Here is a 27,797-nt window from a genome sequence, read left to right as displayed (position 1 = left end):
ACGAAGTAGCTTGGAAAGTGAGTATTTCCCACTCATGGCCGTCTTCGCCAACACCTATAACAGCTGACTCAGAAGGTTGGGGCCAGATGTGACAGTCTCCTTTCACGCATCATCTCACTGATCCATTCCTGGAACTTGAGAAGAGGAGATGCAGCAGAAGACTCTCTTTCCAGCTCATCAAAGACCTTTCAGAAGGCTGCTAAGAAGACCTGCAGATCTGAAATCACGGGATCTCCTCTCTCCCATAAGAAGTTGAGCCAAGCCATTGCCTCTCTTGCATATCAGCGGGAAACTGATGAACCAACAATTCATAGTACTGCGTGCACTGTTCTAGGAACCAATGGCACTGCTTAAAATTTCCACCAGAACATGATGGAGCAGGCAGGAGGGGTTTAGCTCCAGGAGTGTAAAGCCCCCGTCACACATAGCAATCTCGCTAGCGAGATCGCTGCTGAGTCACAAGTTTTGGACGCAACAGTGATCTCACCAGCGAGATCGCTGTGTGTGACACTGGCCAGCGACCGGCCCCCCTGCCGGTTATCGCTGATCATGCTGGAATAGCCAGGACATTTTTTTGATCGCTGGTCTCCCACTGGCCAGCACGCATCGCTGCGTGTGACAGGCGGGAGACCAGCGATCAGCGCGCTGGTAACTAAGGTAAACGCAGGGTTTCTAAGGGGCGCGCGTCACTTAGAAACCCGATGTGTACCTTAGTTACCAGCGCGCTGGTGCAGGGAGCTGGTAACCAAGGTACACATCGGGTTTCTAAGTGACGTGCGCCCCTTAGAAACCTGATGTGTACCTTGGTTACCAGCTCCCTGCATCAGCGCGCTGGTAACTAAGATACACTGCGGGTAACTAAGCAACGTGCGTCGCTTGTTTTACCTACGTGTCGCTGCTCCTGATCGCTGGTGAAGCTGCCTGTTTGACAGCTCACCAGCACTCATGTGGTGACACACCTGCGATCCTGACAAGGTGATATTGTCGGTATCGCTAATGAGTCGCTATGTATGACGGGGCCTTAAGTTGCAGGCTGATTAGCCATGGCTGCCGATACAACTTGGGCTGGAGCAAATGAAACAGCCGTGGTCAGGGCATCCCACTGGGTATTCACAATCCATAGATAAAATAACATTTTTACCTGCTGATCTCGCTGATGGATCAACTGTTGTTTGTAAAGCTTCAAAGCCTGGTGGTCTTGGGATCAGCAGGGTTCATGGCCAGTACAAACTGTCAAGCACATGTGGATGGTGTATCCACCGCACCGCAATCTGGGCTTACCTTGGAGGGGTATAGCTAAGCAGCTACCTGGTTTTGGCTAGAACTTATGATGGTGGAGTTAGACTTGAGCTGAAGGTAGCAGCCATGTACCACTAATGGGCAGTTCCCGGTGCTGCAGCTCCTCGCCCCAAGGGTTAGGTTCGTTGACACGGACACGGATTTGGAGTAACAGGAAAAACAGAACTCGGACATTGTTCAGACATCTCAGATTCTGGGTCAATTTGAAGAACAAATATTGACACAGAGTCACAGGCAGGGCTAGTGGAGCGCCCAACGGGGCCGGGGGTTACTCGGTACCAGGCCTTTCAGGCTCTTGCAAAGGGGAAGTGTGTCACGGTGGTGATGGTGACCCGGTCAGTGGCCCTGGGGGTCCATTGTCAATGATGGAAGTTCAGATATAGGGGAAGATGGTAGGAAAATGAATTAGGAAAAGGGGATTCGTGACGCCACCTGTGGTATTCGGCAATGCGGTTGTTAAGCCGACGCTGATCTGCAGATCCTCTGGGAGGGTGTTAGGGCAGCGGGGATGGTAAAGCTCTCCACAGGTAGAGCTGTGTCCCAGGGCAGTTGAGCCGGTGAGCCGGTAATGGTGATGTTGAGTGCGGTGTATGGCAGGAGAGATGTAAAAAGACAAAGGACACAGTTGGGTGCAGTTTCTGGATTTTTACTCACAAGTTTCTTGTTACTTGATGACCCGCTTGGTACTGTGTCCTCCAGGTGAGGGGTCCAGCCAACTCCCAGGTAGATTGGGTTCACCTTTCCAGGACTCCTCCTTGTGTTAACCTTTCTAGGCCGTCTCTCTGCACTGTTCACTCCTCTCTCTCCTGCCCTGCGCCTTCGCACGCAGTGTCCCCAAGCCGGCAGCCACGGATCTCACCGGGCGACAGGTTTCAGGCCCCGGGACCCTCCACAGCCACCTTTGTTAGGAATGTGTACGGTTGTGGCCGAGGTACTGAAAGTCACCTCAGCCTCCAGCTTTCCAGCTGAGCTTTGTAGTACTCCACTAGTTTGAGGGGCCGGTTTCCTCACTGCGACCTGGTCCTCCATCTCAGGATGCGGGTCCCACGGTTGGCTTAACGCACAATCCGTGCCCCAATGACCCCTTCTCTTCTCTCAGGAGCTTCCCTCTGGATGTTTTTCCCACTGACTGGAATTCTCACTGCGTCAGTCCTGCTCCTCCGCTATCCAGTAACCAACTGACTACTCTCTGGAAAGATCTATTTACCTCAGAGCTAACTCCTCCCACAACTGTCACCTACTTCAATCTGATTGGATGCCTAGCTATCACTCCTCTGCTAAGCTCCTCCCACTCTACCTACCATTCTCACTTGCCTCCCAACACCCTTTCCTGGCCAGTCTGGTGTGTATAGAGTGCAAGTGATAGGCGTCCTATGTGGTGTTCCCTCTGGATGAGGTGCAGTACCTCTGTGGCGACCGGACCCTCAGGGGCGCCACACTAGATTCGGACTCTGTTCAGACAACACAGACAACGCACATTCTGAGTAAGTTGGCAGAACCTATACTGACATAGAGTCACAGGCAGGGCTGGATTCAGACTCTGTTCAGACAACACAGATTCTGGGTCAGTGGGAAGAACAGATACTGACACGGAGTCACTGGCAGGGTTGGATTCGCATACTGGAATAGGCTACAACAGTATGGACTCTGGAAAGCTAACCAGAAGAGACACTGATGCTGGTTCAGGTACAGCAGGTGCAGCCTCAGGGTTCAGGTACCACAGATGCAGCTTCAGGGTTCAGGTCCCGTGGGGGCGGCTTCAGGGTTCAGGCACTGCAGGTACAGCTTCAGGGTTCCGGTACTGCGGGTGCAGCTTCAAGGTACAGGTACTGCAGGTGCAGGTTGAGATACCGCAGGTGTGGCTTCAAGGTTCAGGTACCGTGGGTGAGGCTTCACGGTTCAGGTACTGCAGGTGCTACTTCAGGTTTCCGGTACCACAGTGAGCAGTGACAGGCTCAGGTAGCGCAGGGAGTGGTATCAGGTTCAGCTAAGGTACCGCAGGGAGCGGTATCAGGCTCAGGTACCGAAGAGAGCAGCGTCAGGGTTCAGGTTCTACTGATGCAGCTCCAGGCTCAGGTACCGCAGGAAGCGGTGTCAGGGTTCAGGTGCTGCCGATGCAGCTCAGGCTCGGGTAACGAGGAGCGCTGTCAGAGTTCAGGTGCTGCCGATGCGGCATTTTGCTCAGGTACTGTAGGGGGTGGTGTCAGGGTTCAGATAACACAGGCAACAGGAACAAATTCAGGGTCAAAAACAAGGGGCACAGGAGTATTTTCAGTAACCTGGCAACAAACTAACAAGAATGACCGCAAACACTAAGAAGGGAATTGTACAGGCACCTCCCTACAGAGGAGCATGACTGAAATACTAGATGCCTACCAGCTATTGTCTGGGGGTATTTCCATAGTTTGCTTCTTTAAGAATCAGTGATCGCACGCTTGCACTAAGAGCGCCGCCAGGGAACCAGGAAGCCGTGCAGAGCAGAGAGATACCGCTGAGCAGCTGGGACAGTCAATATGTCAGCCCCAGGAGGAAGGAGATGGAGCATTCAGGGACGCCATCATAGTGTTACATAATCAAGCAGCCAGCGTCATTAAGAACTAGCTTCAGCATAACAAACAAGGATCCTGAAAGTGATGGTATAGCCCCACAGAGCCCTGATCATCCAGTTTGGGAGGGATTACATGAAGACATAGAAGGATTTACCCAAGCCTGTATCAAAAGAAGATCTGTGGTTAGTTCTCCAAGATATCTGGAATAGCCTCCCTGCCGAGTCCCTTCAAAAACTGTGTGCAAGTGACAAGTACAAGTGGACCCAGTAGAACTAAGGCTGTTTTGCAAATAAAGTGTGGTCACACCATTAATAGTTTTTATTAAAAATTCTCTTTTGCTTATTTACTTTGCATTTTTGTTGCTTGATAAAATAAACAACTAACACTTCTATTAATTAAAGCATTCTTATTTTGAAGCAGTTTTTGTACACTTGCCTAAATCTTTAGCACAACACTGTACTATGCAGAATACAGAGCTAAATATAGTGTAAGTGGAGTAGAAGCTAAATAGCTTTAGCTACATAGAATTGATGGGTAGTGGGAGAGAAATAGGAGTCACTGCCACTGTGTGAGGGGGGCTTCTGCTAGCAGCGCTGCAATCACACTGCAAATCAAAATTACATTTCGTTAGTGACTTGGACTTAATCAATTTGCTCTTTGTCCAAGTACAGGGACAATTTAGCATGTTATAGCACTCATTTTTTTGCACCAGTGCAGTGACTGCGAATGCCATACTGTCACTACCACAGCTGCTACACAGACTGAAATCTCCTGCCTGTCCCTTTGTTCCATACTGTCTTGCTGCTTCTGCTACCATTGTCACAACACAGCTGCCAGTCCACCATACTACATATTGTCCTGCTGCTGCTAGGAAGGAACTCAACCTACACAGGGTAAATATAACAGCAAACCTGAAACTGCTCCCAGAAAGGGATAATTTTTGGACGGCTAACAGAAGCCATTGCTTTTTCACTTTCCAAAGACCAAACCTATTGCTACTTCCCAAAAAGGGATAATTCTTGGACAGTCTTCTTTCATCTATATCACCTGTGTGTAAACGTCGGCATGGCAGACATCTGCCCCCGGCCCAAAATTGATAATTTTTGTATCTTTTTTGCATTTTAAAAAGCATAGAAAGTTTTGGAGGTGCATATTTTGATTAAACAAGCATTTTGTCACCACCGTATTATCATCTGTTAACCAACAGTCATATAATTAATGCCACTTTGAAATTACTAATGGTGTTTGTGTATTAAAGAGGTTGTAATGGGTTGATAAAGTCCTATGAGACCTCACAGTGCTATACATGTCTTTTCCAAGCAATTAAAGGCTTTGAAGCCAAATTGATTTATTTCAAAACAAATTATTTGGATGAATTGGGCAAATCGAACCTGAAACAGACTTCAGGAAATTCCTTCATCTCTAGTAATTACTAATTCAGTATGTCAGCAGCCAGCCACTTTAATAAACCTAATAATACACCACAAACAGGACAAGAGTATAGAAATAATTTAAACTATTCGTGAACTTATTTATAATATTTTTTTTTTTTCATTTTCTGTAGAACCCCTTCAACTTGGAAACGTATAGCTATGGATAGTATATGAACTAAAATGCTGCCCTTATATTTAGGTTAACAGGTATCTATTGTCACGGTCACGTGTGTCTGGACGCAGCGAGTACCGCAAGGCGAACCCATATGATGCACGTGACCCTGGATACACCGCCTCCAGTGGGGCAAATTTAAATAATATGACGTGCAGCTGGATACGCCGCCTCCAACTGGCGAATTTAGGTATTACACGTAAATCTGGAAACCCCGCCTCCAGTAAGGCGAATTTAAACAATAAAGGAGAACCTGGGTAACATCAACAATGGTGGGCCCTGCAACAGGGAATAGGGAAGTGGAGACCTCCTGTACTCCCCTGAGCCAGTGTCCCTGCACTCCCAATGTTCCCCATGCCGGTTCTGCACCGGGCGACGCACAGGAACCCAAAAACCCTAGCTCGCCCTGAACCTAACCCCTCACTAGGGAATTGGTTGGTGCGGAAACTAATCCCACCACTGCACTAAACACACATGAGGGAAAATGACAATACAGGGGAAACACCACTTAGCTTTGCTCTGTTGCGTACTCTCCTAGCAACAGAGCCCACCACCTGTGTGCATCTTCTCCTCCACCCGGATCCATCACCATAACTGGATCCTTCACCATAGTGCAGCCTTGGAGCAGAGTCCACCACCAATTGCAAAAGTCCAGCAACAGAGTCCCAAAGATGAGTTCAGCTCCTGCCCAAAAAGTCAAGCATGCCCGAGTCCAGCTCTCAGTAACCAAGTCCCGCATGCTGAGTGCAACTCTCTCCATAGTCGTCACTCCACCAAGCCATGCAAGCACTTCCCGCCGACACCACAAACCGTGACTCCACCACGCCATGCCCGCCCTTCCTGCAGACCACATAGCTGCCACTCGTCCCCTCTGGCTGGGCTAGGCAGGACTCATGTTCAGCTCCTTCTTTCACCCAGGCTTGCTTCCCAAATGACGAACACACAATATCACCACCTGTGATTGAACACACCTGGCTCCCTTTTATAGAGTCTAACACCTGATTTGTAATTAAGTGCACATTAACCCCGTACCTACAAATGATGTAATATTCCGTCCATGTGACCATGGACCTAATTACCATGGACGGAATATTACGTCATCGCGATCAGCGGCGCCCACGTGGTGAGCGCCGCTGATCGCGGCCGAGTGTCAGCTAATTATCATAGCTGACACCCGGCACAATGTGTCAGGGGCGGTCACGGACTGCCCCCGACAAGTTAACCCCTTGCACACCGCGATCAAACACGATCGCGGTGTACCGGGGGTTAAAGGGAAGCATCGGCAGGGAGGGGGCTCCCTCTGTGCTTCCCTGAGCCCCCCACAGCAGCGCAATGTGCAGCGCTGCTGCGGGGGGCTCCTTTCCTGCAGGTCCCCGGATCCAAGATGGCGACGGGGACCTCCGGGGGCCTGCAGGAAGCTGGCTTCCTCAGTGCCTGCAAAGCGCAGGCATGAGGAAGCCTGTGCAGTGCCTGTGACAGATTGCTGATCTGTCACAGTGATCTGTGATGTGACAGATCAGCGATCTGTCACAGGACAGTGATGTCCCCCCTGGGACATTGTAATAAAGTAAAAAAAAAATAAAAAAAAAAGTGTAAAAATAATTTTAAAAAAATCGCCAAATAAATTAAAAAAAAAAAAAAAAAAAATATTCCCCAATAAATTCATTTTTTGGAAATAAAAAAAAAAAAAACAATAAAAGTACACATATTTGGTATCGCCGCGTCCGTAACGACCGGCCCTATAATACTGTCCCAATAGTTAACCCCTTAAGCGAACCCCTTAAAAAATAAAAATAAAAAACGAAGCAAAAAATAATGATTTATTATCATACCGCCGAACAAAAAGTGCAATAACGCGCGATCAAAAAGACGCATATAAATATCCATGGTACCGCTGAAAACGTCATCTTGTCCCGCAAAAAACGAGCCATGATACAGCATCATCAGCAAAAAAATAAAAAAGTTATAGCTCGCAGAATAAAGTGATGCAAAAATAATTATTTTTTATATAAAATTGTTTTCATTGCATAAAACCGACAAAACATAAAAAAACGACCTAAATGAGGTATCTCTGTAACCGTACTGACCCGAAGAATAAAACCGCCTTATAAATTTTACCGCACCCGGAACGGCGTAAACGCACCACCCAAAAGAAATTCATGAAACGCTGGTTTTTGTAAATTCTGCGTCCCAAAAAACAAAATAAAAAGCGATCAAAAAATGTCACATGCCCGAACATGATACCAATAAAAGCGTCAACTCGTCCCGCAAAAAATAAGACCTCACATGACTCGGTGGGTCAAAATATGGAAAAATTATAGCTCTCAATATGTGGTGATGCAAAAACTATTTTTACAATAAAAAGCATCTTTTAGCGTGCGACAGCTGCCAAACATAAAAACCGCCATAAATAGTAAATCAAACCCCCCGTTATCACCCCCTTAGTTAGGGAAAAATAATAAAATTAAAAAAATGTATTTATTTCCATTTTCCCATTAGGGATAGGGCTAGGGTTAGGGCTAGGGTTAGGGTTAGGGCTAGGGTTAGGGTTAGGGCTAGGGTTAGGGCTAGGGTTAGAATTGGGGGTTTCCACTATTTGCGCACATCAGGTGCTCTCCAAACGCAACATGGCATCTGATCTCAATTCCAGCCAATTCTGCATTGAAAAAGTCAAATGGTGCTCCTTCCCTTCCAAGCTCTGCCATGCACCCAAACAGTGTTTTACCCCCTCATATGGGGTATCAGCCTACTCAGGACAATTTGCAAAACAACTTTTGGGGTCCTATTTCTCCTGTTGCCCTTAGGAAAATAAAAATTTGGGGGCAAAAATATCATTTTTGTGGAAAAAAAAATGTTTGTTATTTTCACGCCTGGGCGTTATAAACTTCTGTGAAGCACTTGGGGGTTCAAAGTTCTCACCACACATCTAGATAAGTTCCTTGGGGGGTCTAGTTTCCAAAATGGGGTCATTTGTGGGGGGTTTCCACTGTTTTGGTACATCAGGGGCTTTCCAAACGCGACATGGCGTCCGATCAGAATTCCAGCCAATTTTGCATTGAAAAAGTCAAACGGCGCTCCTTCCCTTCTGAGCTCTGCCATGCGCCGAAACAGTGGTTCCCCCCCACATATCAGGTATCAGCGTGCTCAGGACAAATTGCACAATAATTTTTGCAGTCCAATTTCTCCTGTTACACTTGGTAAAATAAAAAAAATTGAACCTGAAGTAATTTTTTTGTGAAAAAAAGTTAAATGTTAATTTTTTTTAAATATTCAAAAAATTCCTGTGACGCACCTGAAGGGTTAATAAACTCCTTGAATGTGGTTTTAAGCACCTTAAGGGGTGCAGTTTTTAGAATGGTGTCACTTTTGGGTATATTCTATCATATAAACCCCTCAAAGTGGCTTCAAATGTGATGTGGTCCGTAAAAATAAAATGGTGTTGCAAAAATGAGAGATCGCTGGTCAACTTTTAACCCTTATATCTTACTAACAAATAAAAATTTTGGTTCCAAAATTGTGCTGATGTAAAGTAAACACGTGGCAAATGTTACTTATTAACATTTTTGTGTGCCATATCTCTGTGATTTAAGGGCATAAAAATTCAAAGTTGGAAAATTGCGGAATTTTCAAAATTTTCGCCAAATTTCCATTTTTCTCATAAATAAACGCAAGTTATATGAATGAAATTTTACCACTAACATGAAGTACAATATGTCACGAGAAAACAATGTCAGAATCACCGGGATCCACGGAAGCGTTTCAGAGTTATGACCTCATAAAGGGACAGTGGTCAGAATTGTAAAAATTGGCCCGGTAGTTAACGTGCAAACCACCCTTGGTAGTGAAGGGGTTAAACCAAAGAAACTAAAGTGCACTACCGCTCACCACCACCGTGGCAACTTAGAATGAGCGACACCACGTGTAATAATTCTAATGGCCACCGGGGGGCAATCAACCCACTTTGGCACCAAGCCAAAGAAAAAAAAGTTCACTTTGTGCATTTAAACTGTCAGATCCACCTTGGATCATGACATCTATAAATGAAAGTTTCACAACATGTTTGGGACACTTATAACTCGCAGGTCAGGCCTATATCACTGGCACTTGGCTCCAGAACATAGAAAACTTTCGTATATCATTCTAGATCTGGGCCCATCACTTTATTACTACTGCTGGGCACTATTTCATATATTTCCTATGTTTTTCTTAACTTATTAGTAGCTGCGTGTCTGGTTCTAAATTATCAGTAGAAAGAACAATTGTTTCATTTATATAATTTCTGCAATTTTTCTATATTTTGCACTGTTAATATTCAGAAAACCAATACAATATATGTTCCAGGACTAAAATCAAAGCGATAACTAATTTAAATTAATTTTTACATTTTTTTTTAACTACAAAACCTAAAAATGACGAACAAAATATTCCAACATAGAGACACAGAGACAAATTTACTCTAATAATCAGATAAATAATTAAGAAAAGATCACAAATATATCATTGTTTAAGATGTGATCATAGATTAGTTAGAACCATATAATAATGGAGATTGGGAACACAAGTGACATCAATCCCGCAGGGAAAGTCCAAGAGTAATAAAAATAAGAACAAAGTGTGGTTGATATTAAGGAACTCACCCACGAAATATCGATGCGCGTTTCACAAATGCTTCATCAGGGGTTAATATTCAGTATATTCACATCTGATATAAGGAAATTAGATTGTCATCTATGACAATCTGGGTACAGCATTGCAGAACGTGTGGCTGCTATATCAGCAACAGGAAAAAAATACATAAATGCACATTGAGTTATAGTAGTTATGTCTGAAAACTTCCTAGTGATATGTTGAAACCTGATGAAAACAGTAACCATCAATTTCCTTTTTATTTCATAACCCAATAGTGCACATGGAAATGAAAAACTTTGTATTATATCACATAAGAGAAATGTGCTCCTTTCTCCTCCTGAATTGATGTTTCACTCTAAATTCATGGCTGAAATTTGTTAGCTTTGTTTTCAGTGAAGATAGACTTTCCCATTACTGAGATAGGCGGTAACAGTGTTTTTCAAATTCTATGGAGGAGGAGGAGGAGAACCTTGAGGCTGACACAAACATCATGCTGCAAGTTTTCCTGAAACAATAGTTACAGTTCTTCATAGTATTTTATGAGCACCAACTGCCATCTCCTATCTTGCAGTGGGAAATTCTGTATTCACTCAATACAGATTTTACCTTTGAATCGAGAATTTCGAGAATCAACGATCAGTTCTGGAGGAGAAAAAAGCTGATTTCTCTGATGAGATATATTACAAGAAAAAGAAAGGAGTAATATACGACTAAAACAATTAACTTTTTATTGAAATAACACATAAAAAAGTACATTACATAGCCAAAAACATAAGAGATAACAAATATCAGCACCCTAGCGACTTACTATTGCATATATATGAACTGACATAAGTACATCAGTTTATCAAATTTATCTATATCTATAATATAAAGTTCTCATCATATTGACAGATAATGATAAATATATAGGTACAGGAAAACAACACATTACACAAGTAATAGACACAATGGTCAGAAGAGACTACATCCCCATCATGTGCCAGTTCAAATGTATATGGCTGTAAAACCACCTTTACTCATGATATAATGTACCTAGCCTGGTTACCAGCGATACATGCTCCCCAACGCGCGTTTCGCATATAGTAATCTTGCTTCCTCAGGGGCACAATACACTAAACAGCCGATCTTTAAATATCGTAAAGCAAGCGATCACATGATCGCCCAGTAACCAATGAGATCCAAGCTATCGGTGCATGCACACAGCGCCGTGCACTAACTTCACATTTAGTTTTTGCATAGTCGGAGAGCAGGGGCATGTAAACTGCATCTATGCAGAAAATCCTAAGGGTCATCCTCAAATTTCTGCCACGGTTTCTAGAGTGAATACACGGCAAATCTTTTCACATGAACAAGGAACATTCACTGTAAACTTTTCCTGAGCTAATTCTGAGACAAAGAAGTGTTACCCTGTTCAGGATGACCTCACTAAGAGCTGGCACCAGCAATCAACACATAGGGGGAGGTATTGGGGAGGGTTTATTGATGTAAGCCGGCGCACCCAACTGGCGTTGGACCCTCCACATGGTAATTGTAACCTAATTTGCACAAAGGATAAAACGACATGATAAATTACAATAAAGTTGTCTTAAGAAATGTCTTTAGGCATACTACTCAGCACTGCCATTAGTTCAGTAGCGGGGCTCCATCTGCACAATCGGAGGGTTCTCTTGTAGTTTACAGCTTATAATTAGAGGGTCCCCGTGGTGGGACAACCTGTTTCAAGCTTATTTTAATGAGACTATCGTAACAATAAGTGATTGTACGAAGTGAGTTTGTAGAGAAGCATCTTTCTTGTATGTCTCGCAGTTACTTTCCGTATTATTTTCTGGGTGAGTTGTGGGCACGTTCCCCTCAGCACATGATTAGTTACCAAGTGCTAGAATTTCAGGTGCCCCTATGGGTTCTGGATACAGATCTGCCATCTCTGATTCTTTACAAAAAATGAACATTATTAGATTTTCCCCTCTTTTGTCAGTGTTTGGTGATTAAACCGCTCCAGAATGTAGGTATAAAACGAAGAGGAATTCTTCTGCAGAAATAATGTGGGATTAACTTTTGACATACAATGCGTGAAAACTGCATTTCTGAGTAAAGCCATCCAGAGAAACAAAGAGGAGACTGTTAGGTTTGTTCTTAATGGTTCTTTGAAATAATATGACCCCTGCTGGGAGTATGTTAGTTTTGTTTTTCGTACAGACGTAGTGCCACCTACCGCGAGCAAATCATTCTGCAGTGGAGGAATTCCCGCCAACATCCAGGAATGGATCACACAGAGAAAAACTAACATTGAAAGATTGACACCTGTTCTGTGTTTGGGAAACACTCCTGGTTTTGGCATACACATAAATAATGTGAATAAAACCTTAAGGAAGAGTGAGAAGTATAGCTTGGATGAGGATCGCAATGCAATGCTTGGACTGGCTGGCGGCTCTCCCGACCCAAACATGACAGCTGCATAGAAATACATGATTCTTCCCTTAGGATGCAATTTTCTGCATTCACAACTATTTGCTACTGGTATTGAAAGAAGTAGTACAATCTGAGTTTGCATTTGTGATTCTTCCATATTACAAAGAAGTTTTAATCTCAGATAATAGTAGTAGAAAACTCGGCACTCAAAAGGAAGCTTTCTTAAAGAACGTGGACTTTATTTACAAAAAGGAACAGGCCGTGAAAAACAGCTAATGACATTTTGGTCCTACCAGTGACCAGGTCACCAGTCTTCACCGCAGATAGCACATGTTTCCTTAATGAACACAGCCCGCATCACCCTGATCAATACCCCTGAGAATATTATGCAATGTCACAAAAATACAGTGAATAGCTGATGAAGGTCCATTTTTGACCGAAACGTCGTTAGCTGTTTTTCACGGACTGTTCCTGTTTGTAAATAAATTCCACTTTCTTTTGCAAAGCATCCTATTTAGTGTCGAGTTTGTCTACTACTATTATCACTGATTCGAGCCCTACTCTGGCGCCTCATCAACTTCTACCAGAGTGCCGTATATTATTAATTTACTGAAATTTTAATCTCAGTCACATGGTAAGGAGATGGAGCACCAAAATTTATATGGGTGGTTTAATTGACCATCAAAAAGTTTAGCAAAACTTAAATTTAACAGTATTTGAAGGATATAGACTATATACAGATACAAAATATTTCCATCTGTGGTGGGATATATGATGTCATGGTGTGATATGCTATGTGGATGTCATTTTTTTAATATTCCTATTTTTCTATTTCAGTTATTTTCAGTGTTTTTCTTATTACATTGTAAGTCTACAGCCTCACTGTATCTGTCTCTTGATGACCCCCCTGTAGTGCATTAATCCCTAAGGCCCTTTGTTCTCCTCTGGGGGGCCTGGAAACCGCCCCAACTTGTTTGACTTTCCCTGGACAAGGAAGGGGGTGGAGAGAGAACAGGAGCTGGGCAAGTCAGTTCCGGTGTGGACAGGATCATGTAAAGACTGCATTTCAGAGAGAAGGACCCATTTTATCCTCTGGTGCTAGAGTTTTGGAATCTCATTTCCCTGGACATTTTATCCTGTTACTTGACTGCATTCTTATTCTGGACTATCTTATCCTTTGTGTGGTGGACTGAATATGGACCTTTTCGTATTTTTGCCTGAATAAAGGTCTTGGAATTGTTCACTCTTCGCTTGCTCTGTTGATTGTGTGATACCAGAGAAGGACCCCATGGCAACTGGTGGCAGCAGTGGGATCAACAGAGCGTAACCCAATGGAGAACCACCCACAGAGTGAGTACAGAAATTGGACTGTATGCAGTTTACAGGAGAGAGCCAGAGACCTGGGCCTGAACTACCAGGGACTGACTAAAGAGGCCTTAATCGATCTACTGGTGGGCGATAGCCCGGCCACCGCCTCCCAGATGTCTGAAGGACGAGCACTGGAGACAGGGATCCCCTTCCAGAAAAGCCAGTGGTTGGTGTGGTACGAAGAAGAGATGGCGGTTCTGGGCCTCGGCGTCTCTCTGGAGTACGAGGAGGCTGCCCGCCGGGCACAACGGAGACAGGAAGCAATGGAGCTTGAAAAAGGGAGTAACGCAATGTGGAGTGTAACCCCAACAATCCGGGAGCCTGTACGGATCACCTGGACAGAGTTTAAGCCATTTGATGAGGCTTCCGGAGATGTGGAGGGGTTCTTCAAGGACTTTGAGCAGCAGTGTGCTGTGATGGAGGTGCCCCACTCTAGCTGGATGCGTTTGTTAGTGGGGCTCCTGAACGGAAGCATGGCGGAGGCTTACCGAACCATTGATGCACTGCGGAATCGGGATTATAACATTGTAAAGCGGACGATCCTGGATTACCATGCTATCACCCCAGACTCATATAGGGCCAAGTTCCGAGACCTCCCATGCATCACGTGGGGATCGTTTAGGATGTTTGCACATAAGATGTCCGAGGCATTTCGGAGATGGCTGGAAGCAGAAAACGCCTTTACTGTGGAAGATGTTATACAGGCGTTCCTTATAGAACAATTTGTTGCTAAGTGCCCTGCAGAGGTACGGGAATGGGTCCAGGAGCGCACGCCGTGTACCGTGGATAGAGCTGCAGCCCTGGCCGATGAAGCTCTTACTATCCGGCCGCAATGGAGGAGGCTTCTGGACAATGAACCACGGCCTGCTCCCGCGCCCCGTCCCCCTCCAATTATATCTGCCCTTCCACCTAGTCGTAAGCCGATGACAATCACGCCTCACAATCCTAGGCCCCAACAGTTCCGACCACGACCTGGGGGTATCACAGAGAGGAGGTGTTATGGGTGTGGGCAACCTGGACATTTGCAGTCTGGCTGTCCCTCCAGGATTCGGAGGGAGCCCCACGCAGCCCCACCTCATCCAGTGCATCTTGTACACTCCACCACACCTGAGGAAGAGCTACCACAACCCCCACCAGAGTGGACCACCGACCACGGCACCATAGATACCCCTAACGGAGGACTCTCGGGAGCGCTCAGCCTTCATTACTCCATTTGGGCTTTATGAGTTCCTGGGAATGCCCTTTGGGATGAAAACTGCCCCCACTACTTTCCAGAGACTGGTGGATCGACTGTTACAACAATGTCAGGACTTTGTCTGTGCTTACTTAGACGACATTGCCATTTTTAGCACAACCTGGGAGGAACATCTTAAACACTTGGGCATAGTGCTGGACTGTATCCTTACTGCAGGACTGACCATTCGCCCTGATAAGTGCCAAATAGGGATGGCTGAGGTGCAGTACCTCGGGCATAGAGTAGGGGGTGGGACACTAAGGCCTGAGCCTGCCAAGGTGGAAGCCATTAGCAACTGGTGTAGACCCCAGACTAAAAAGCAGGTACTTGCATTTTTAGGAACTGCTGGTTACTATCGCAAATTTGTTTCTAACTTCAGCACCTTGGCCAAGCCCCTAACCGACCTGACCCGCAAGAACATGCCTAGGAATGTGACGTGGATGATGGCATGCAAGGATGCCTTTTCAGCGTTAAAGACTGCCCTCATCACTGCTCCTGTCTTGGCTGCCCCAGATTACAAACGCAGGTTCCTCGTGCAGACAGATGCATCCACCTTTGGGATTGGGGCAGTACTTAGCCAAGTGAACGCCGCCGGAGAAGAACATCCTGTTGCTTTTGCCAGTCGGAAACTAATGGATCGGGAAGTTGCCTATGCCACTATTGAAAAGGAGTGCCTTGCCATCATATGGGCGCTAAAAAAAATTGCAGCCATACTTGTATGGCAGAGACTTTACGATCATTACAGACCACAACCCCCTCACATGGCTGAATCGAGTATCAGGGGACAATGGAAGATTGCTGCGGTGGAGCTTTTCCTTACAACCCTACAGCTTCTCCATCCAATACAAGCGGGGAAGCCAACACCAGAACGCCGATGGACTGTCTCGACAAGAAGAACCATAGGCTCCCCAGGCCGACCTACCCCTGCCACTGTACAAGGAACTATAAATAACTGAGCAATGTGGACTAAAGTGAGCAGGCCAGAGGTCTGTGTAGACCTCATGGCGTGCTCACTTATTATGGGGGGGAGAGGTTGTGATGGTGTGATATGCTATGTGGATGTCATTTTTTGTATATTCCTATTTTTCTATTTCAGTTATGTTCACAGTGTTTTTCTTATTGCATTGTAAGTCTACAGCCTCACTGTATCTGTCTCTTCATGACCCCCCTGTAGTGCATTAATCCCTAAGGCCCTTTGTTCTCCTCTGGGGGGCCTGGAAACCGCCCCAACTTGTTTGACTTTCCCTGGGCAAGTCAGTTCCGGTGTGGACAGGATCGTGTAAAGACTGCATTTCAGAGAGAAGGACCCATTTTATCCTCTGGTGCTAGAGTTTTGGAATCTCGTTTCCCTGGACATTTTATCCTGTTACTGGACTGCATTCTTATTCTGGACTATCTTATCCTTTGTGTGGTGGACTGAATATGGACCTTTTCGTATTTTTGCCTGAATAAAGGTCTTGGAATTGTTCACTCTTCGCTTGCTCTGTTGATTGTGTGATACCAGAGAAGGACCCCGTGATATATGACATCGCAAGTACAGAGCACATGAAATTGATGTACTGGAAGTAGGAAAAGTGGCAAAGCGTACAGTTATGAGCGACGTTAATAAGGATGTAATAATTACCATTAGAGGATGGGGTCAGAACATTTCCAATACTTCAGGCTTGTGAGGTTTTCTCAGGTTGTAACAGTGCGTGCCAATAGTGGCCTAAAGCAGGACAACCTGATGACCTTCAACATGGTAATGAGAGTCCAAGACACATGAGGTGTAGAGATGAGCAAAATAAAATAAAAATAATCTTTTTGTTCATTGCTAATGAGGAGCGAGAGTTACCCTGTAGTTGCTGATTCCACAGAAGTAAAACAATTTGCTGAAATGCCTCAATGGGTCAGAGCTCATGTGACGGCATAAGGGGAACCTATACAATATTAGGTACATGGTTGAAATTTTAAGGTGCGCGAGCGGGGTAGTCGGGGTGAGCTGTTGCTCCTCTAAGCTCTGGCATCCTACAAAAAAATCGAATCCCATTCTCAGTATGCTGTTAGGTGTGGGGTGCATCCCACTCACTTGTGGGCCATAGGTCTCCTCTTAGCATAGGACTAATTTCTTAGCCTAGGACAACTGATTGGATCAATGAGGCTCTTTGCGTACATCGAGTAGTGATCACTAATGCCACTTTATTCATTTTAGGAAATTATCTCCACTAGTCTTATAGAAAATCCAAAGAGCATCAGCATCATTCAAATGGGGGAACACTGGAACCGCAATGTTATGATCAACATGGGTCTCAGAGATATGGCTAAGAGCGATCATACTCATATCATCTCTCCATTGGGTACGTGATAAGTTATAATTGTCAGACCACCTCTTTTTGTGCTTCACATGCATAATTTTGGCTTCATAAAAGTCTCTGTGTGGGTTAAAACAGAGCACCTCTATTTTAGACGTTATAAACAGGCAATCCCCACATGTATTCAGGCTGTCCACCAGCCACAAATCATGCAGCTGCGTCGACAGAAACTAAATCTCCAAGCACACCAAAATACTCAGAGGACACCCGAGCATGCTCAGGTAAACCAGAGCAACGAGTATACTCGCTCACCACTAGAAATAAATTAACTTTTTGATGATATTCTAATTTTGTAAGAAGCACCTGTATTTATTTAATGGCTGTTTTGACAGAATTAGGTATTTATGGACTCTTGTGTCCTATCATATGTATCAGCTGCCATGTCTACAAGTGCGCTGCTGACATCGGCTTTGTAAGTAGCTCCCCTGACAACAGTGTGGTATGTTTCCTCCTGCCCAGGTACAATTTATGATAATCAGAAGGAGAGTTAAAGAAAATACAATTCTTTCTGTTTTAAGGATATAAGAAAATGACGATACATTAAAATTTGCTGCACATGTAATAAACCAACCTCGTCCTCCGTCTATGAGCAGTGAAGTGCCATACACAGCCATGCGGATCAGCCAGGCACTTGTGATACATTCTGTTGCGCGCTCACAGTAGTGGATCTACATTCTGCAGCTCACGATAAAGAGCAAGACGCTTAAATTCTTACACACTGGATAATTTAAGGAATGTGGTAAATCCTGAGATTACACCATTCATCAATTCAAATACACAGAGTGTTACACTATAAGAATCTTTTGTAGACTGAATACAGAAAATACTAGCACATCTTCACTCAAGTTACTCCTCTCATCTTTTTCTCAAGACATTTATGTATACAGACCTAGGGTTTCTTGGACCTATTGGAGGATATGATCGTTTCATGAATACAGAACATGAGCACGTACCATTAGTTGCCCAGAGTTGTAACTTTGAATGTGCCCAATGCAGAATCAGTAACAACCCTCATCCCTACCATGTGCTATTTATAATATTGGTATCTCATACCTTCTAACTTTTATAGAAAAAGAAAGAGGGACAAAACAATATTCTGACCATGACCCTTGCCACACCTCATGCCACAGCCATTTACAATTTCTTTCTTCCCTGGCGGGAAGAGATGCCAGAAGGGGTGGTGATTATTGCTGCTTTTTTATGCCTTTCCACCATTATTTTTTGTTTATTTATTATGTTTTTTGATATTTTTTAGTAATCTTATAGGAAGAAAAAAAAATACTTTTTATTTACTGCTAGAATACAGTTACATAGAAATACACTGCTACATACAATGTATCTCTATGTAATAGCATAATCTAATTGAGGGTTCAGAGCCTGCAAAACTCTCCATGTCTTGACAGCCTAGACTGTGGCTCACAGCTTTAGCTGCTGCTTTCAATGACAGAGGTTGTGGGTTTGTTTTCCAAGGAAACCAGATAACAAGGAGAGAAAATAGCATATTTGTTTTTCATTATTTTTTAGTAATAGGAAGAAAAAAATCTGAATTTTATTTTCCCTGTGGAATACAGGGACATAGAAATACACTGCTATGTACAGATGTATTTTTATGTACCATATCATTATAACTTGCCTGTGGTTTCAGAGCCTGCAATATACCTTGAAGTATACAAAATTCTCCCATGTTTATCAGTGTTATCTGTTGAGCATAGCTTTAACTGCTGCCTGCAATGGTAGAGGTTGTGGGTTTGATTCCTGGGAACAGAAAATCTTTCTTTAATTACGGTAATGAAAATGTGTACATAGCAGAGATACTGGCGCACCACTCCCAAGGACAAGTAGGTACATAGCGATGAAGACATCAAATCACACAGAGAAGACAGTTAATGGAAGTTGTGATAAAGCCCTGACCTGCCGCAACAGCAAGACTGATCCTTCAAATCGGGACTGTCCCACAGAATCTGGGACGGTTTGGAGCTATGATATCTTCCTGGCATAGTGGTTCCTGGTTTCTACTCTTTACCCTCCATGCCTCTGCACAGGATGTATCATCAATTATGGAGGTCTAATAAGTAATTCGTGAATCCTCTCATAAGGAATAAAACTTAGTTGTAAGTAACTGGCTCCAAACTCACCTCAAAATAGGATATTGTTATGATAGAGTAAGTAACAAAATAAAAACTGAAACAGAGTAAGTAACAAAATAAAAACTGAAACTGACCCTACTTACTCCTTTACAGACTAGAGATCCTGACCCGCAGTCCCTAAAGGTACCTGTGTGAGCATAAATAACCCCAGAGAGTATCCCACATAAAGTCAATTAAAACATAACCTTTAATGAACCATTAAAAGGACATAACACACAAAAACATTACTAAAAAGTGCACGTGTGAACCAGTGCTTAATAAAAAATGGTTTGGTCTCACCGTTGGTATTAGATATAGCATTCCAGCATCAGGGCGTATCCTGCTGGAGAGACGATCCACTCATGGGGAGCTGAGACATGGGAAAACCAGTGTTAATGTAAAGTGTTCCCCTACACTCCCTGTCGTGCCCCAGTGTTACTCCTATCCTAACAAGGACAGGCCCCGAGTGGATCCTGTAGTGGACACCCCCACTGATAAGGGGAAAAACAGACAGAAGCTCCCTACGCGTTTCTTCCCCAATGGTGGGGATTCATCAGGGGAGTCAAATAGATATAAAGCAGTAGGAAAGGATATATAGAATTAGTCTTATCCGTTAAGTCCACAGGCCCTGCAGTGGCGAGGTGCCTAAAAAACTAGTGTGACAGTCCCTGTCACTACCAAGGACTCCACTTGGTAGTGACAGGGACAGTCACATTAGTAAAGAACAGAAACAGTAAGGAGAAAAATCCTAGCTGGAATTTCACTGACTGGCTTTAAGCTACAGCAGAATAGCTGAACAGTCACAAGAACTATCACCAGGGGGACAGAATATAAAGTCGCACCCAAAAGATGATAGGGCAGACAAATGAAAACACTTGTGCTAAGCTAAACAGATTTTAGCCAGAATAACAAAACCTAAACATTCAGACAAAAGGTGTGGATGCTGTGGCTTGGCAGATAGAGACGCAGACCACAAAACAGCCCAAGGGTTCAAACCCACCAGTATGAAAGGTATTTGTGACTGCTGTACCCTTTGGGCCCATTATTTTGTTAGAGCCCTTACCCATTAAAAGATTATTTGGTACTATGATGGGTATGTAATGAATGTCCTTTTAGGCCCCCTTGACACGTTTTGGTTACTCCTGTACTGAAAAAAAAAACAGTACTCATGAGATCTGTGGTCCATGTCCGTGTGCTATTCATTTGTACGCATGTGACATCCATGTGGTGTCTGTGCTGTCAGTGTCCATGTGCTGTCAGAGTGACAGTATAGAAATTATACAGTTTCATGTAATAAAGATGTTTAAAGGTACAGATAGATAGCGATGAGGAACATGACAGAAGATAGATAGCTAGAATATGTCAGTGTGATTTCTAATCAGTGCTTTGCGTGCTTATTTTTCTGTATGTGTATTTATTTTTTAAATAAATAAAAAAATGGTATGGGGTCCACCTTAATTTTCATAACCAGCTGAGGAAAGGTGACAGTCGAGGGCTGATGTTAATATTCTGGGTAGGGGCAAATAGACACAAAGGTTCCCAACCTATTAATACCAGCTCACAGCTGTTTGCTTAGCCTTTACTGGTTATTGTAGGGGAGACCACCCAAAAAATGATGTGGGTTCCCCCTATATTCACTAAGGAGCAAAGGCTAAACAGACAGCTGTAAGCTGATATCAATAGCCTAGGAAGGGGCCATGGATATCAGTCCTCTCCCAGACTAAGAACATCAGATCTCAGCCACCCCAGAAATGATGCATTCGTTAGATACACCAATTCTGGCGCTTAGCCTCCACTCTTCCCACTTGCCCTGGTGTGGTGGCAAGTGGGGTAATAGTTGTAGTGTTGATGACAGCTGTTTAATCGCAGTTGACATTCAGCCCAGAGGTTAGTAATGGAGATGCATCTATAAGACACTCCCCATTACTATCTCTATAGTAAAATTTAATAAAGACACAGACAGAGTAAAGTTCTTTAATTGAAATAAACGTACAAAGTCCTTTTATTAAATAAACACTCCAGACCCTCTTTTACCCATTTATTCAGCAAAGATAAAAAATAAGAAAGCAAAGTTATACTCACCTTTCCGCCGATAATCTATTACTGCGACCTCTCACCACGCCAGCTGGAACACACTGAGCTGAGCATGAGAATGCGGTCATAGGCAACACTTTTCATGCTCAGGTCAGTGTGTTTTGGCTGGCATGGTAAGAGCTCGCATTACCGATGTGACCACTCTCCAAGCCATCTGGATCATCGTGGGATGTGAGCATTAATGAATTATTGGCAGAAAGGTGAGTATAACTTTGCTTTTTTTTGTTGAATAAATAAAAGAGGGTTGGGGAGTTTTTATTCCAAATAAAGGACTTTGTGTGTTTATTTGAATTAAATGACTTTACTCTGTGTCTTTATTAAATTTGACTATAGGGTTAGTAATGGTGGGGTCGTATAGACGCATCTCCATTACTAAACCCTGGGCTTGATGTCAGCAGCCTTTAAACAGCTGACATCAACCCTACAACTATTACCCCACTTGCCTTTGCACTAGGGCAAGTGGGAAGAGCATAGGCTAAGCACCAGAATTGGTGCATCTAATAGATGCAACAATTATGGGGCAGCTGAGGGCTGATATTCTTAGTTTGGAAGGGAAACAATATTCATGGCCCCTTCCTAGGCTATTAATATCAGTCTGCAGCTGTCTGTATAGGCTTTGCTGGCTAATAAATACAGGAGGACCCCACATCATTTTATTTTGGGGTGTCTCCCCTATAATAACCAATAAAGGCTGAGAAAACAGCTGTGAATTGATATTAATAGTCTGGTAACTTTTATGGCTATTGGTCCCTTCCCAGAATATTACCATCAGACCCAAGCTGTTGGCTTTCCCTCAGCTGGCTATGAAAATTAAGGGGGACTCCATGCCATTGTCTTATTTAATTATTTAATACATGCTACACAGACAGTGTGTGCTGACTCCAACTACCATCAGTGTTGCCTGGTCTCGCTGATTGCAGGGAGACCATGCGACAATGATGAGAACTGTATTCAGCACCCAGCGCCTAGGAACAGCGCTAATTGTACTGCTTTTCCCAGGTGATATGTGTCACAGTGATGACACACGGATATCATTCGTATGTCATCAGTGTGCACATGTGCAGCACGCATTTTGTCCATTCTGCATGAAAAAAAGGATGTCTGCGGGTTTTCACACCGTCACACGGTTTGTGTGAAAAACCTGAATGTGCGCGCCACCATTCAATACAATGGATGTGCTTACGTCCTTAAAAAACAGACTATATAAGTGTCATGATCCCTGTGCGGGTTGGACCCGCATGCTTTGGGTTAATGTCTGGAACCAATGCTGGTGGACCAGCACTTCTGGGGTTAATGTTATGATCTCAGTGCAGACTCTTACCTGCACACCTGGGGCTTATTATTGTGGCCTCTCCTTGGTTCTTGGCAGGTGTGTTGACCCCTGAGTGTGTTTGTGCTGTGTTCTGGTTGCCTGATACTTTGGTTTTAACTCGGTGTGTTCTCTGGATATTGCTTGTTGGATTCTGCTTGGTACCTTCTATGTCTGTTTGGTTTTGACCACTGCTTGACCCTGACTATCCGTTCTGTCTCATCCCTGGTACTTTACTGCTATCTCTGTTTATGACCCCCGTTTGTCTGACTTTGAGCATTCTTGTAGTTGTGTCCTGCCGATCTCTGGCAGCCCCTTGCGGTCATATGACCATATGTCCTTCACTGCTTGCTAAACTTCAGCATCCCCAGGTCCTGTTTGTCTGAGCTTCCCAGCCATACCTGATCTCTGCTCTGCAGAGGCTGCTCGCCGGCGCTGACAGGACCCTTACAATAAGGACATAAAAAATGGACATTTGAAGAAGGCCTTAGTGGGAGAAGGTTCAACAAAATATCCATTCTTGATAGCATATGAATAACACAAATCCTTGGCACTCTATTAGGGTGCTGTTAGCACTGATATGGGGCATTTTAGCTGGTAATGTTATGGAGGACTGTGCCTGTGTCTGCAATAGTGGCACTGTTTCAAGCAGTCTTGTCGGGTTATTTAAATGGGGCAATGTGACTTGCTCTTATACTTACGCTATGGATAGAAAGAATAAGGTAAGTCAGAGGTGGGGAATCTTTTTTTTGCCAAGGGTCATTTGGATATTTATGTTATCCTTCGGGAGCTGTACAAATTGTGCTCTAACTTCGCCCACAAAGTACATTCTGATGCTGACATTAATGGACCGGCAGCCTTCAAAATACAGCTGCAGACCCAAGCACTGAAGTCCCCGGGAATCTGCCCCAGGGGCCGGATAAAAGGTCATCGAGGGCCGTAAACGTTCCTCAGCCCGGCCTTAGGCTATGGAACCTAAAAAAAAGGCCACTGGAAAAATGCTAAGATGTACTTTTATTCCTTTTTCAGATTCACAAAGGAGAAGAGGTCTAGTTACTTATGTGGGTAATGATGGTATGATATTGTGACTTTTTGGGTGCTATTTTTCTGTAATAAGCGACCCTTAATTTTGTGCTCTCAAGAAAGAGTTCATATAACTTTAAAATATCACTTTAAGATTTCAACATCTTTTGGAATCTCCCTGTTGAATACTAAAATGAGTCTATCTGCCCTAAAGACAACCCTCATCCATTATCCAAACAATAAGATAAATTATATTTTTTGTATAATAATCCTGTTATGATTTCAGATCACTTGCAATCACTGATAATTCGCAGAACAAGTCCATGGATTTTATGCACTAATGATCACTTTATGTCACCCTTAGTGTCCCCAGCGGCTGAACGCCTGCGATATATTCTGGGAGAAGATGATTACGTGCCAAATCCCACGTTATTTACAGAGATGGACACTTTGCAGCATGATGGTGATGAGCTGGAGTGGAAGGAAACCGCAAGGTAGTTCTCTATACACTATATCTACGTCACCAATTCTAGAGAATTTACTGGGTCCTGAGCTGCCGTTGCAACAACATGGACATACTGTACTTGTAGTATGATAATATACAGTATACATTCTGAGGCCTTCATCATTCCACAGGGTATAGGTATACATGAGGCTCTCCTGGGGAATGTGGCCTAGATTTTGGGCGCCCTTAAACATAATCTCTCTTTGTGGGACCGTCTGACTATCTTAGGTTTATGGGGTGTCTCAACGTTCCCTTGATGGCAGATGGCAGGGGAAAATGGGATAGAGAATATTGGATTTCAGTATGCCTGATCCTTTCTTCTTTTGAAAGATAAGCCTATTTCCCCACTGAGAACAAATGGACACTTGAGTGAGTCTTGCATGCATGTATATGGAGATAGTAAGTGTAAGAAGGAAATGTTGTCAACCTAACAAGCAATAAGCCAGCAGCTATCTAAGATGTATGTCCTCAATTTTCACCTTTGCTTGTTGTCCCTGTAACGTCCCTGCCGGAATCACAGCATGGCTTTCCATCTCCCATTAGGCAGATACACCATCTTACTTACCTCTCCTGGCCATGCTGTGAGTTCTGTCCTCTGTCTGCTCCATGCTGTGAACCTCATGTCCTTGTTTCCTGCATACTTCCTGGCTGTATGCTTAGGGCGGCGGCACTGGCACTTCCTGAGTCTTATAGAGACAGTGTGCACACCCCTAATTTCGCCCCAACCTATTGCCAAGAGGTATCAGGTACTTAAGGCATCTCCACAAAATAGGGAGATGCCTGAGCAACAAATTCTGTCAGTCTGTACTTTGCTACTGAGTTGCCAGGTCCTGTCCTGTTTCTGCCTTCCTGAGGGCTGCATACCCAGGCCTGTTTCTGTGCTCTTAGTGTCTTGTTTCCGCCTTCCTGGGCGCTGCATACCCATGCCCGTGTCCTTTGTCCTATACCTGTTCCCGTGTCCGTCCTTATCTGTCCTAAATCCGTTTATTGTACCTGTTCATATATTTGCCTGTTTCCTTCCCTACTCAGCTGTGTATAGCCTTGTGTCTACTCCTTCTGCTCGGCTCTCTGCTCCACACCCTGCGGCTCTGCTCTGCTCTCCGCTCCACACCCTGCAACTCTGCTCTTCGCTTCGCACCCTGTGGCTCTGCTCGCCACTCCGCATCTTGCGGTTCTGTCCACTCCCGTTCCGCACCTTGCGGTTCTGCTCGGCTCTTGTTCCGCATCCTGCGGGTCTTTGTCCTTCTAGTATGAACTGGTTCCTAACAGTCCCTGTCATTCCAGTCTGAACTGCTTCCTATCAGTCCCTCCAGTCTGAACAGGTTCCTATCTGTTCTGTGATACTCCTCATACCTGCCTATGTTCCTGCCCTACTTGTAATGGTTCTGGTTCCTCCAGTCTGATCCATGCCCGTCTGCCTGCCAGAGTGCCAGCCGTGCCTGCCTGCCAGAGGTGCCCGCCTTTCAGAGTACCAGCCGTGCCCGCCAGCCTGCCAAAGTGCCAGCCGTGCCCGACAGAGTACCAGTCGTGCCTGTCTGTACTTGCCCACACCTGTCATTAGTGTTCTGTCCCCAGTGGGATCAGCTGCTACAGCCAGATACCTCCCTGGAGTGGTACATGGAAGCTACCTGCCGCACAAGCTTGACCTCACTATTAGAGGCTCCAGTGAACACCAAGGTAGCTGCTTAATCATGCCCCTCCAGGGTAGTCTGGTTTGTGGCACAGTGGGGCCACAATCCTCGCTCGCATCATCCAGTGTGGGCGCGAGCATTACAGTCCCCAGTCAACCCTTTTGCCCCTGTGATCCAGTCTGCCAGTTATGGATTTTATAGAACTAGAGAAACAAATGGGTTATTCTGTGTTGCCTTGGAGAAAAAAATGAAGGATGACAATCCAATTTCAAATGGTTTTATTCGTCAACCTATTTCGAAGTATATAACGTCTTCATCAGGATAAACTACAAGACCCATTTTTTTCTACTGTTCTACGCATTTATATCCTTGTGGGTCTGCAGCAGCCTTAAGCCTTATAAGTGGTTGTGTGCACACAACCCATCCAGATGAGCACAATCATTCTGCCAGCGATGATTGTATGTGAGATGTGTCTGAGGGATGTGAGCACAGATGTCTGTAGAAGCAATGGCAGATAATGTTACTCGCTACCCTTCCCTCCTATGCTTGACCAGCTGCATGTGGTTGATCCTGGAAGGATGATACAGTGATGAACTTTGACCACTTTTATTCACAGTACCTTGGTGAGATGAGGTAGGATGTCAGGGAAAATGAAGGGATGAAGATGAGGTAGAATATGAAGGGTGGAGGATAGAGGTGACAGGAGAATCCTCTCTTCAGTCCTGATGCAACGTTCTGCAAGAAGGCACTGACCAGCAGAAAGGATGTGATGTAGAAGACACGAGCAGTTGCAGTGAGAGAGGCATTGTGGGAAATCACAGCTATAATACATGAACAACATATTATAACAATGGTCAGTAGATGGCAGCAAAGTACAGAAAATACTAGACAGTCATATCTAGATATGATAAATGAATGAATTATGACATATAACAGTAGGCAAATGTCCCTGAAATGGCTGAAAGAATTTGCAGACTATTAGCTGAACAGCACAGAAATCGTGCATATACAGTACGTCTATATTGTTACCCAGATAAGACCCTATTTGTGCTTTGTCTCCTCTCCTTTCTCTCTCTGGATTTGTGCATTTCAGGTGCTGTCCAGTGAGGTCTATTGTATGTCCCGCTACACCCCTTAGCCGTACTACTGTGCTGCCAGTGTGAGCATATCAGTAGTGCTCCTTGATGCCTGCTCCCCTTGCTCTCATGATACATTTTGTTGGGGGCAATAGAGAGACAATTTGTGGTTACACCAGTGCCTAGTAAATTGGGCATGGTTGCTATGAAGTCAGGCAGACAGCTTTATACTGTGCTGTAATTACATGTACACTGTGCTCTACTGCCCACGTGTCCCTGAAGTCCTGCCTTTTGTGCATTATTCTTTCTCTGATTTTTATCTGTGACACTGACAAATAGAGCAAGATTATGAATTCTGTCCCATTTCACCATAACGACCACAAGCAATTTTGGTAGCGATAGAAAGGTTATGATCTCTATAGTTAGCACTCCATCATTTATTACCTCTTCACTTTCTCTCCTGTTCCACAGAAAGTATGCCCTCTCCTCTTCTCAAAAATCCCTTTAACATAGCCCCTCAGCATGCTACTTTTGGTCTATGCATACACCAGGAAGGCCATTTATTTTACTTTTGGATTTGTGGGAT

At 44.3% G+C, this 27,797-nt stretch overlaps 1 protein-coding gene across 1 annotated transcript in view; it reads left to right on the top strand.

The window, feature by feature from the left end:
* Positions 1–27,797, top strand: part of SLC4A5 (solute carrier family 4 member 5) — a 185,087-nt gene that overhangs the window by 11,830 nt on the left and 145,460 nt on the right. Inside the window, exon 2 of the mRNA XM_073569061.1 lies at positions 24,364–24,493. Coding sequence (XP_073425162.1) covers positions 24,364–24,493 — 130 coding nt within the window. The remainder of the gene's footprint in view (positions 1–24,363; positions 24,494–27,797) is intronic.

Source organism: Dendrobates tinctorius, unplaced genomic scaffold (genome assembly GCF_039654945.1).
Source record: "Dendrobates tinctorius isolate UK_male_01 unplaced genomic scaffold, ASM3965494v1 ptg000022l, whole genome shotgun sequence".
Taxonomy (NCBI): Eukaryota; Metazoa; Chordata; class Amphibia; order Anura; family Dendrobatidae; genus Dendrobates; species Dendrobates tinctorius.
This window is presented reverse-complemented; position numbering and strand designations above follow the sequence as displayed.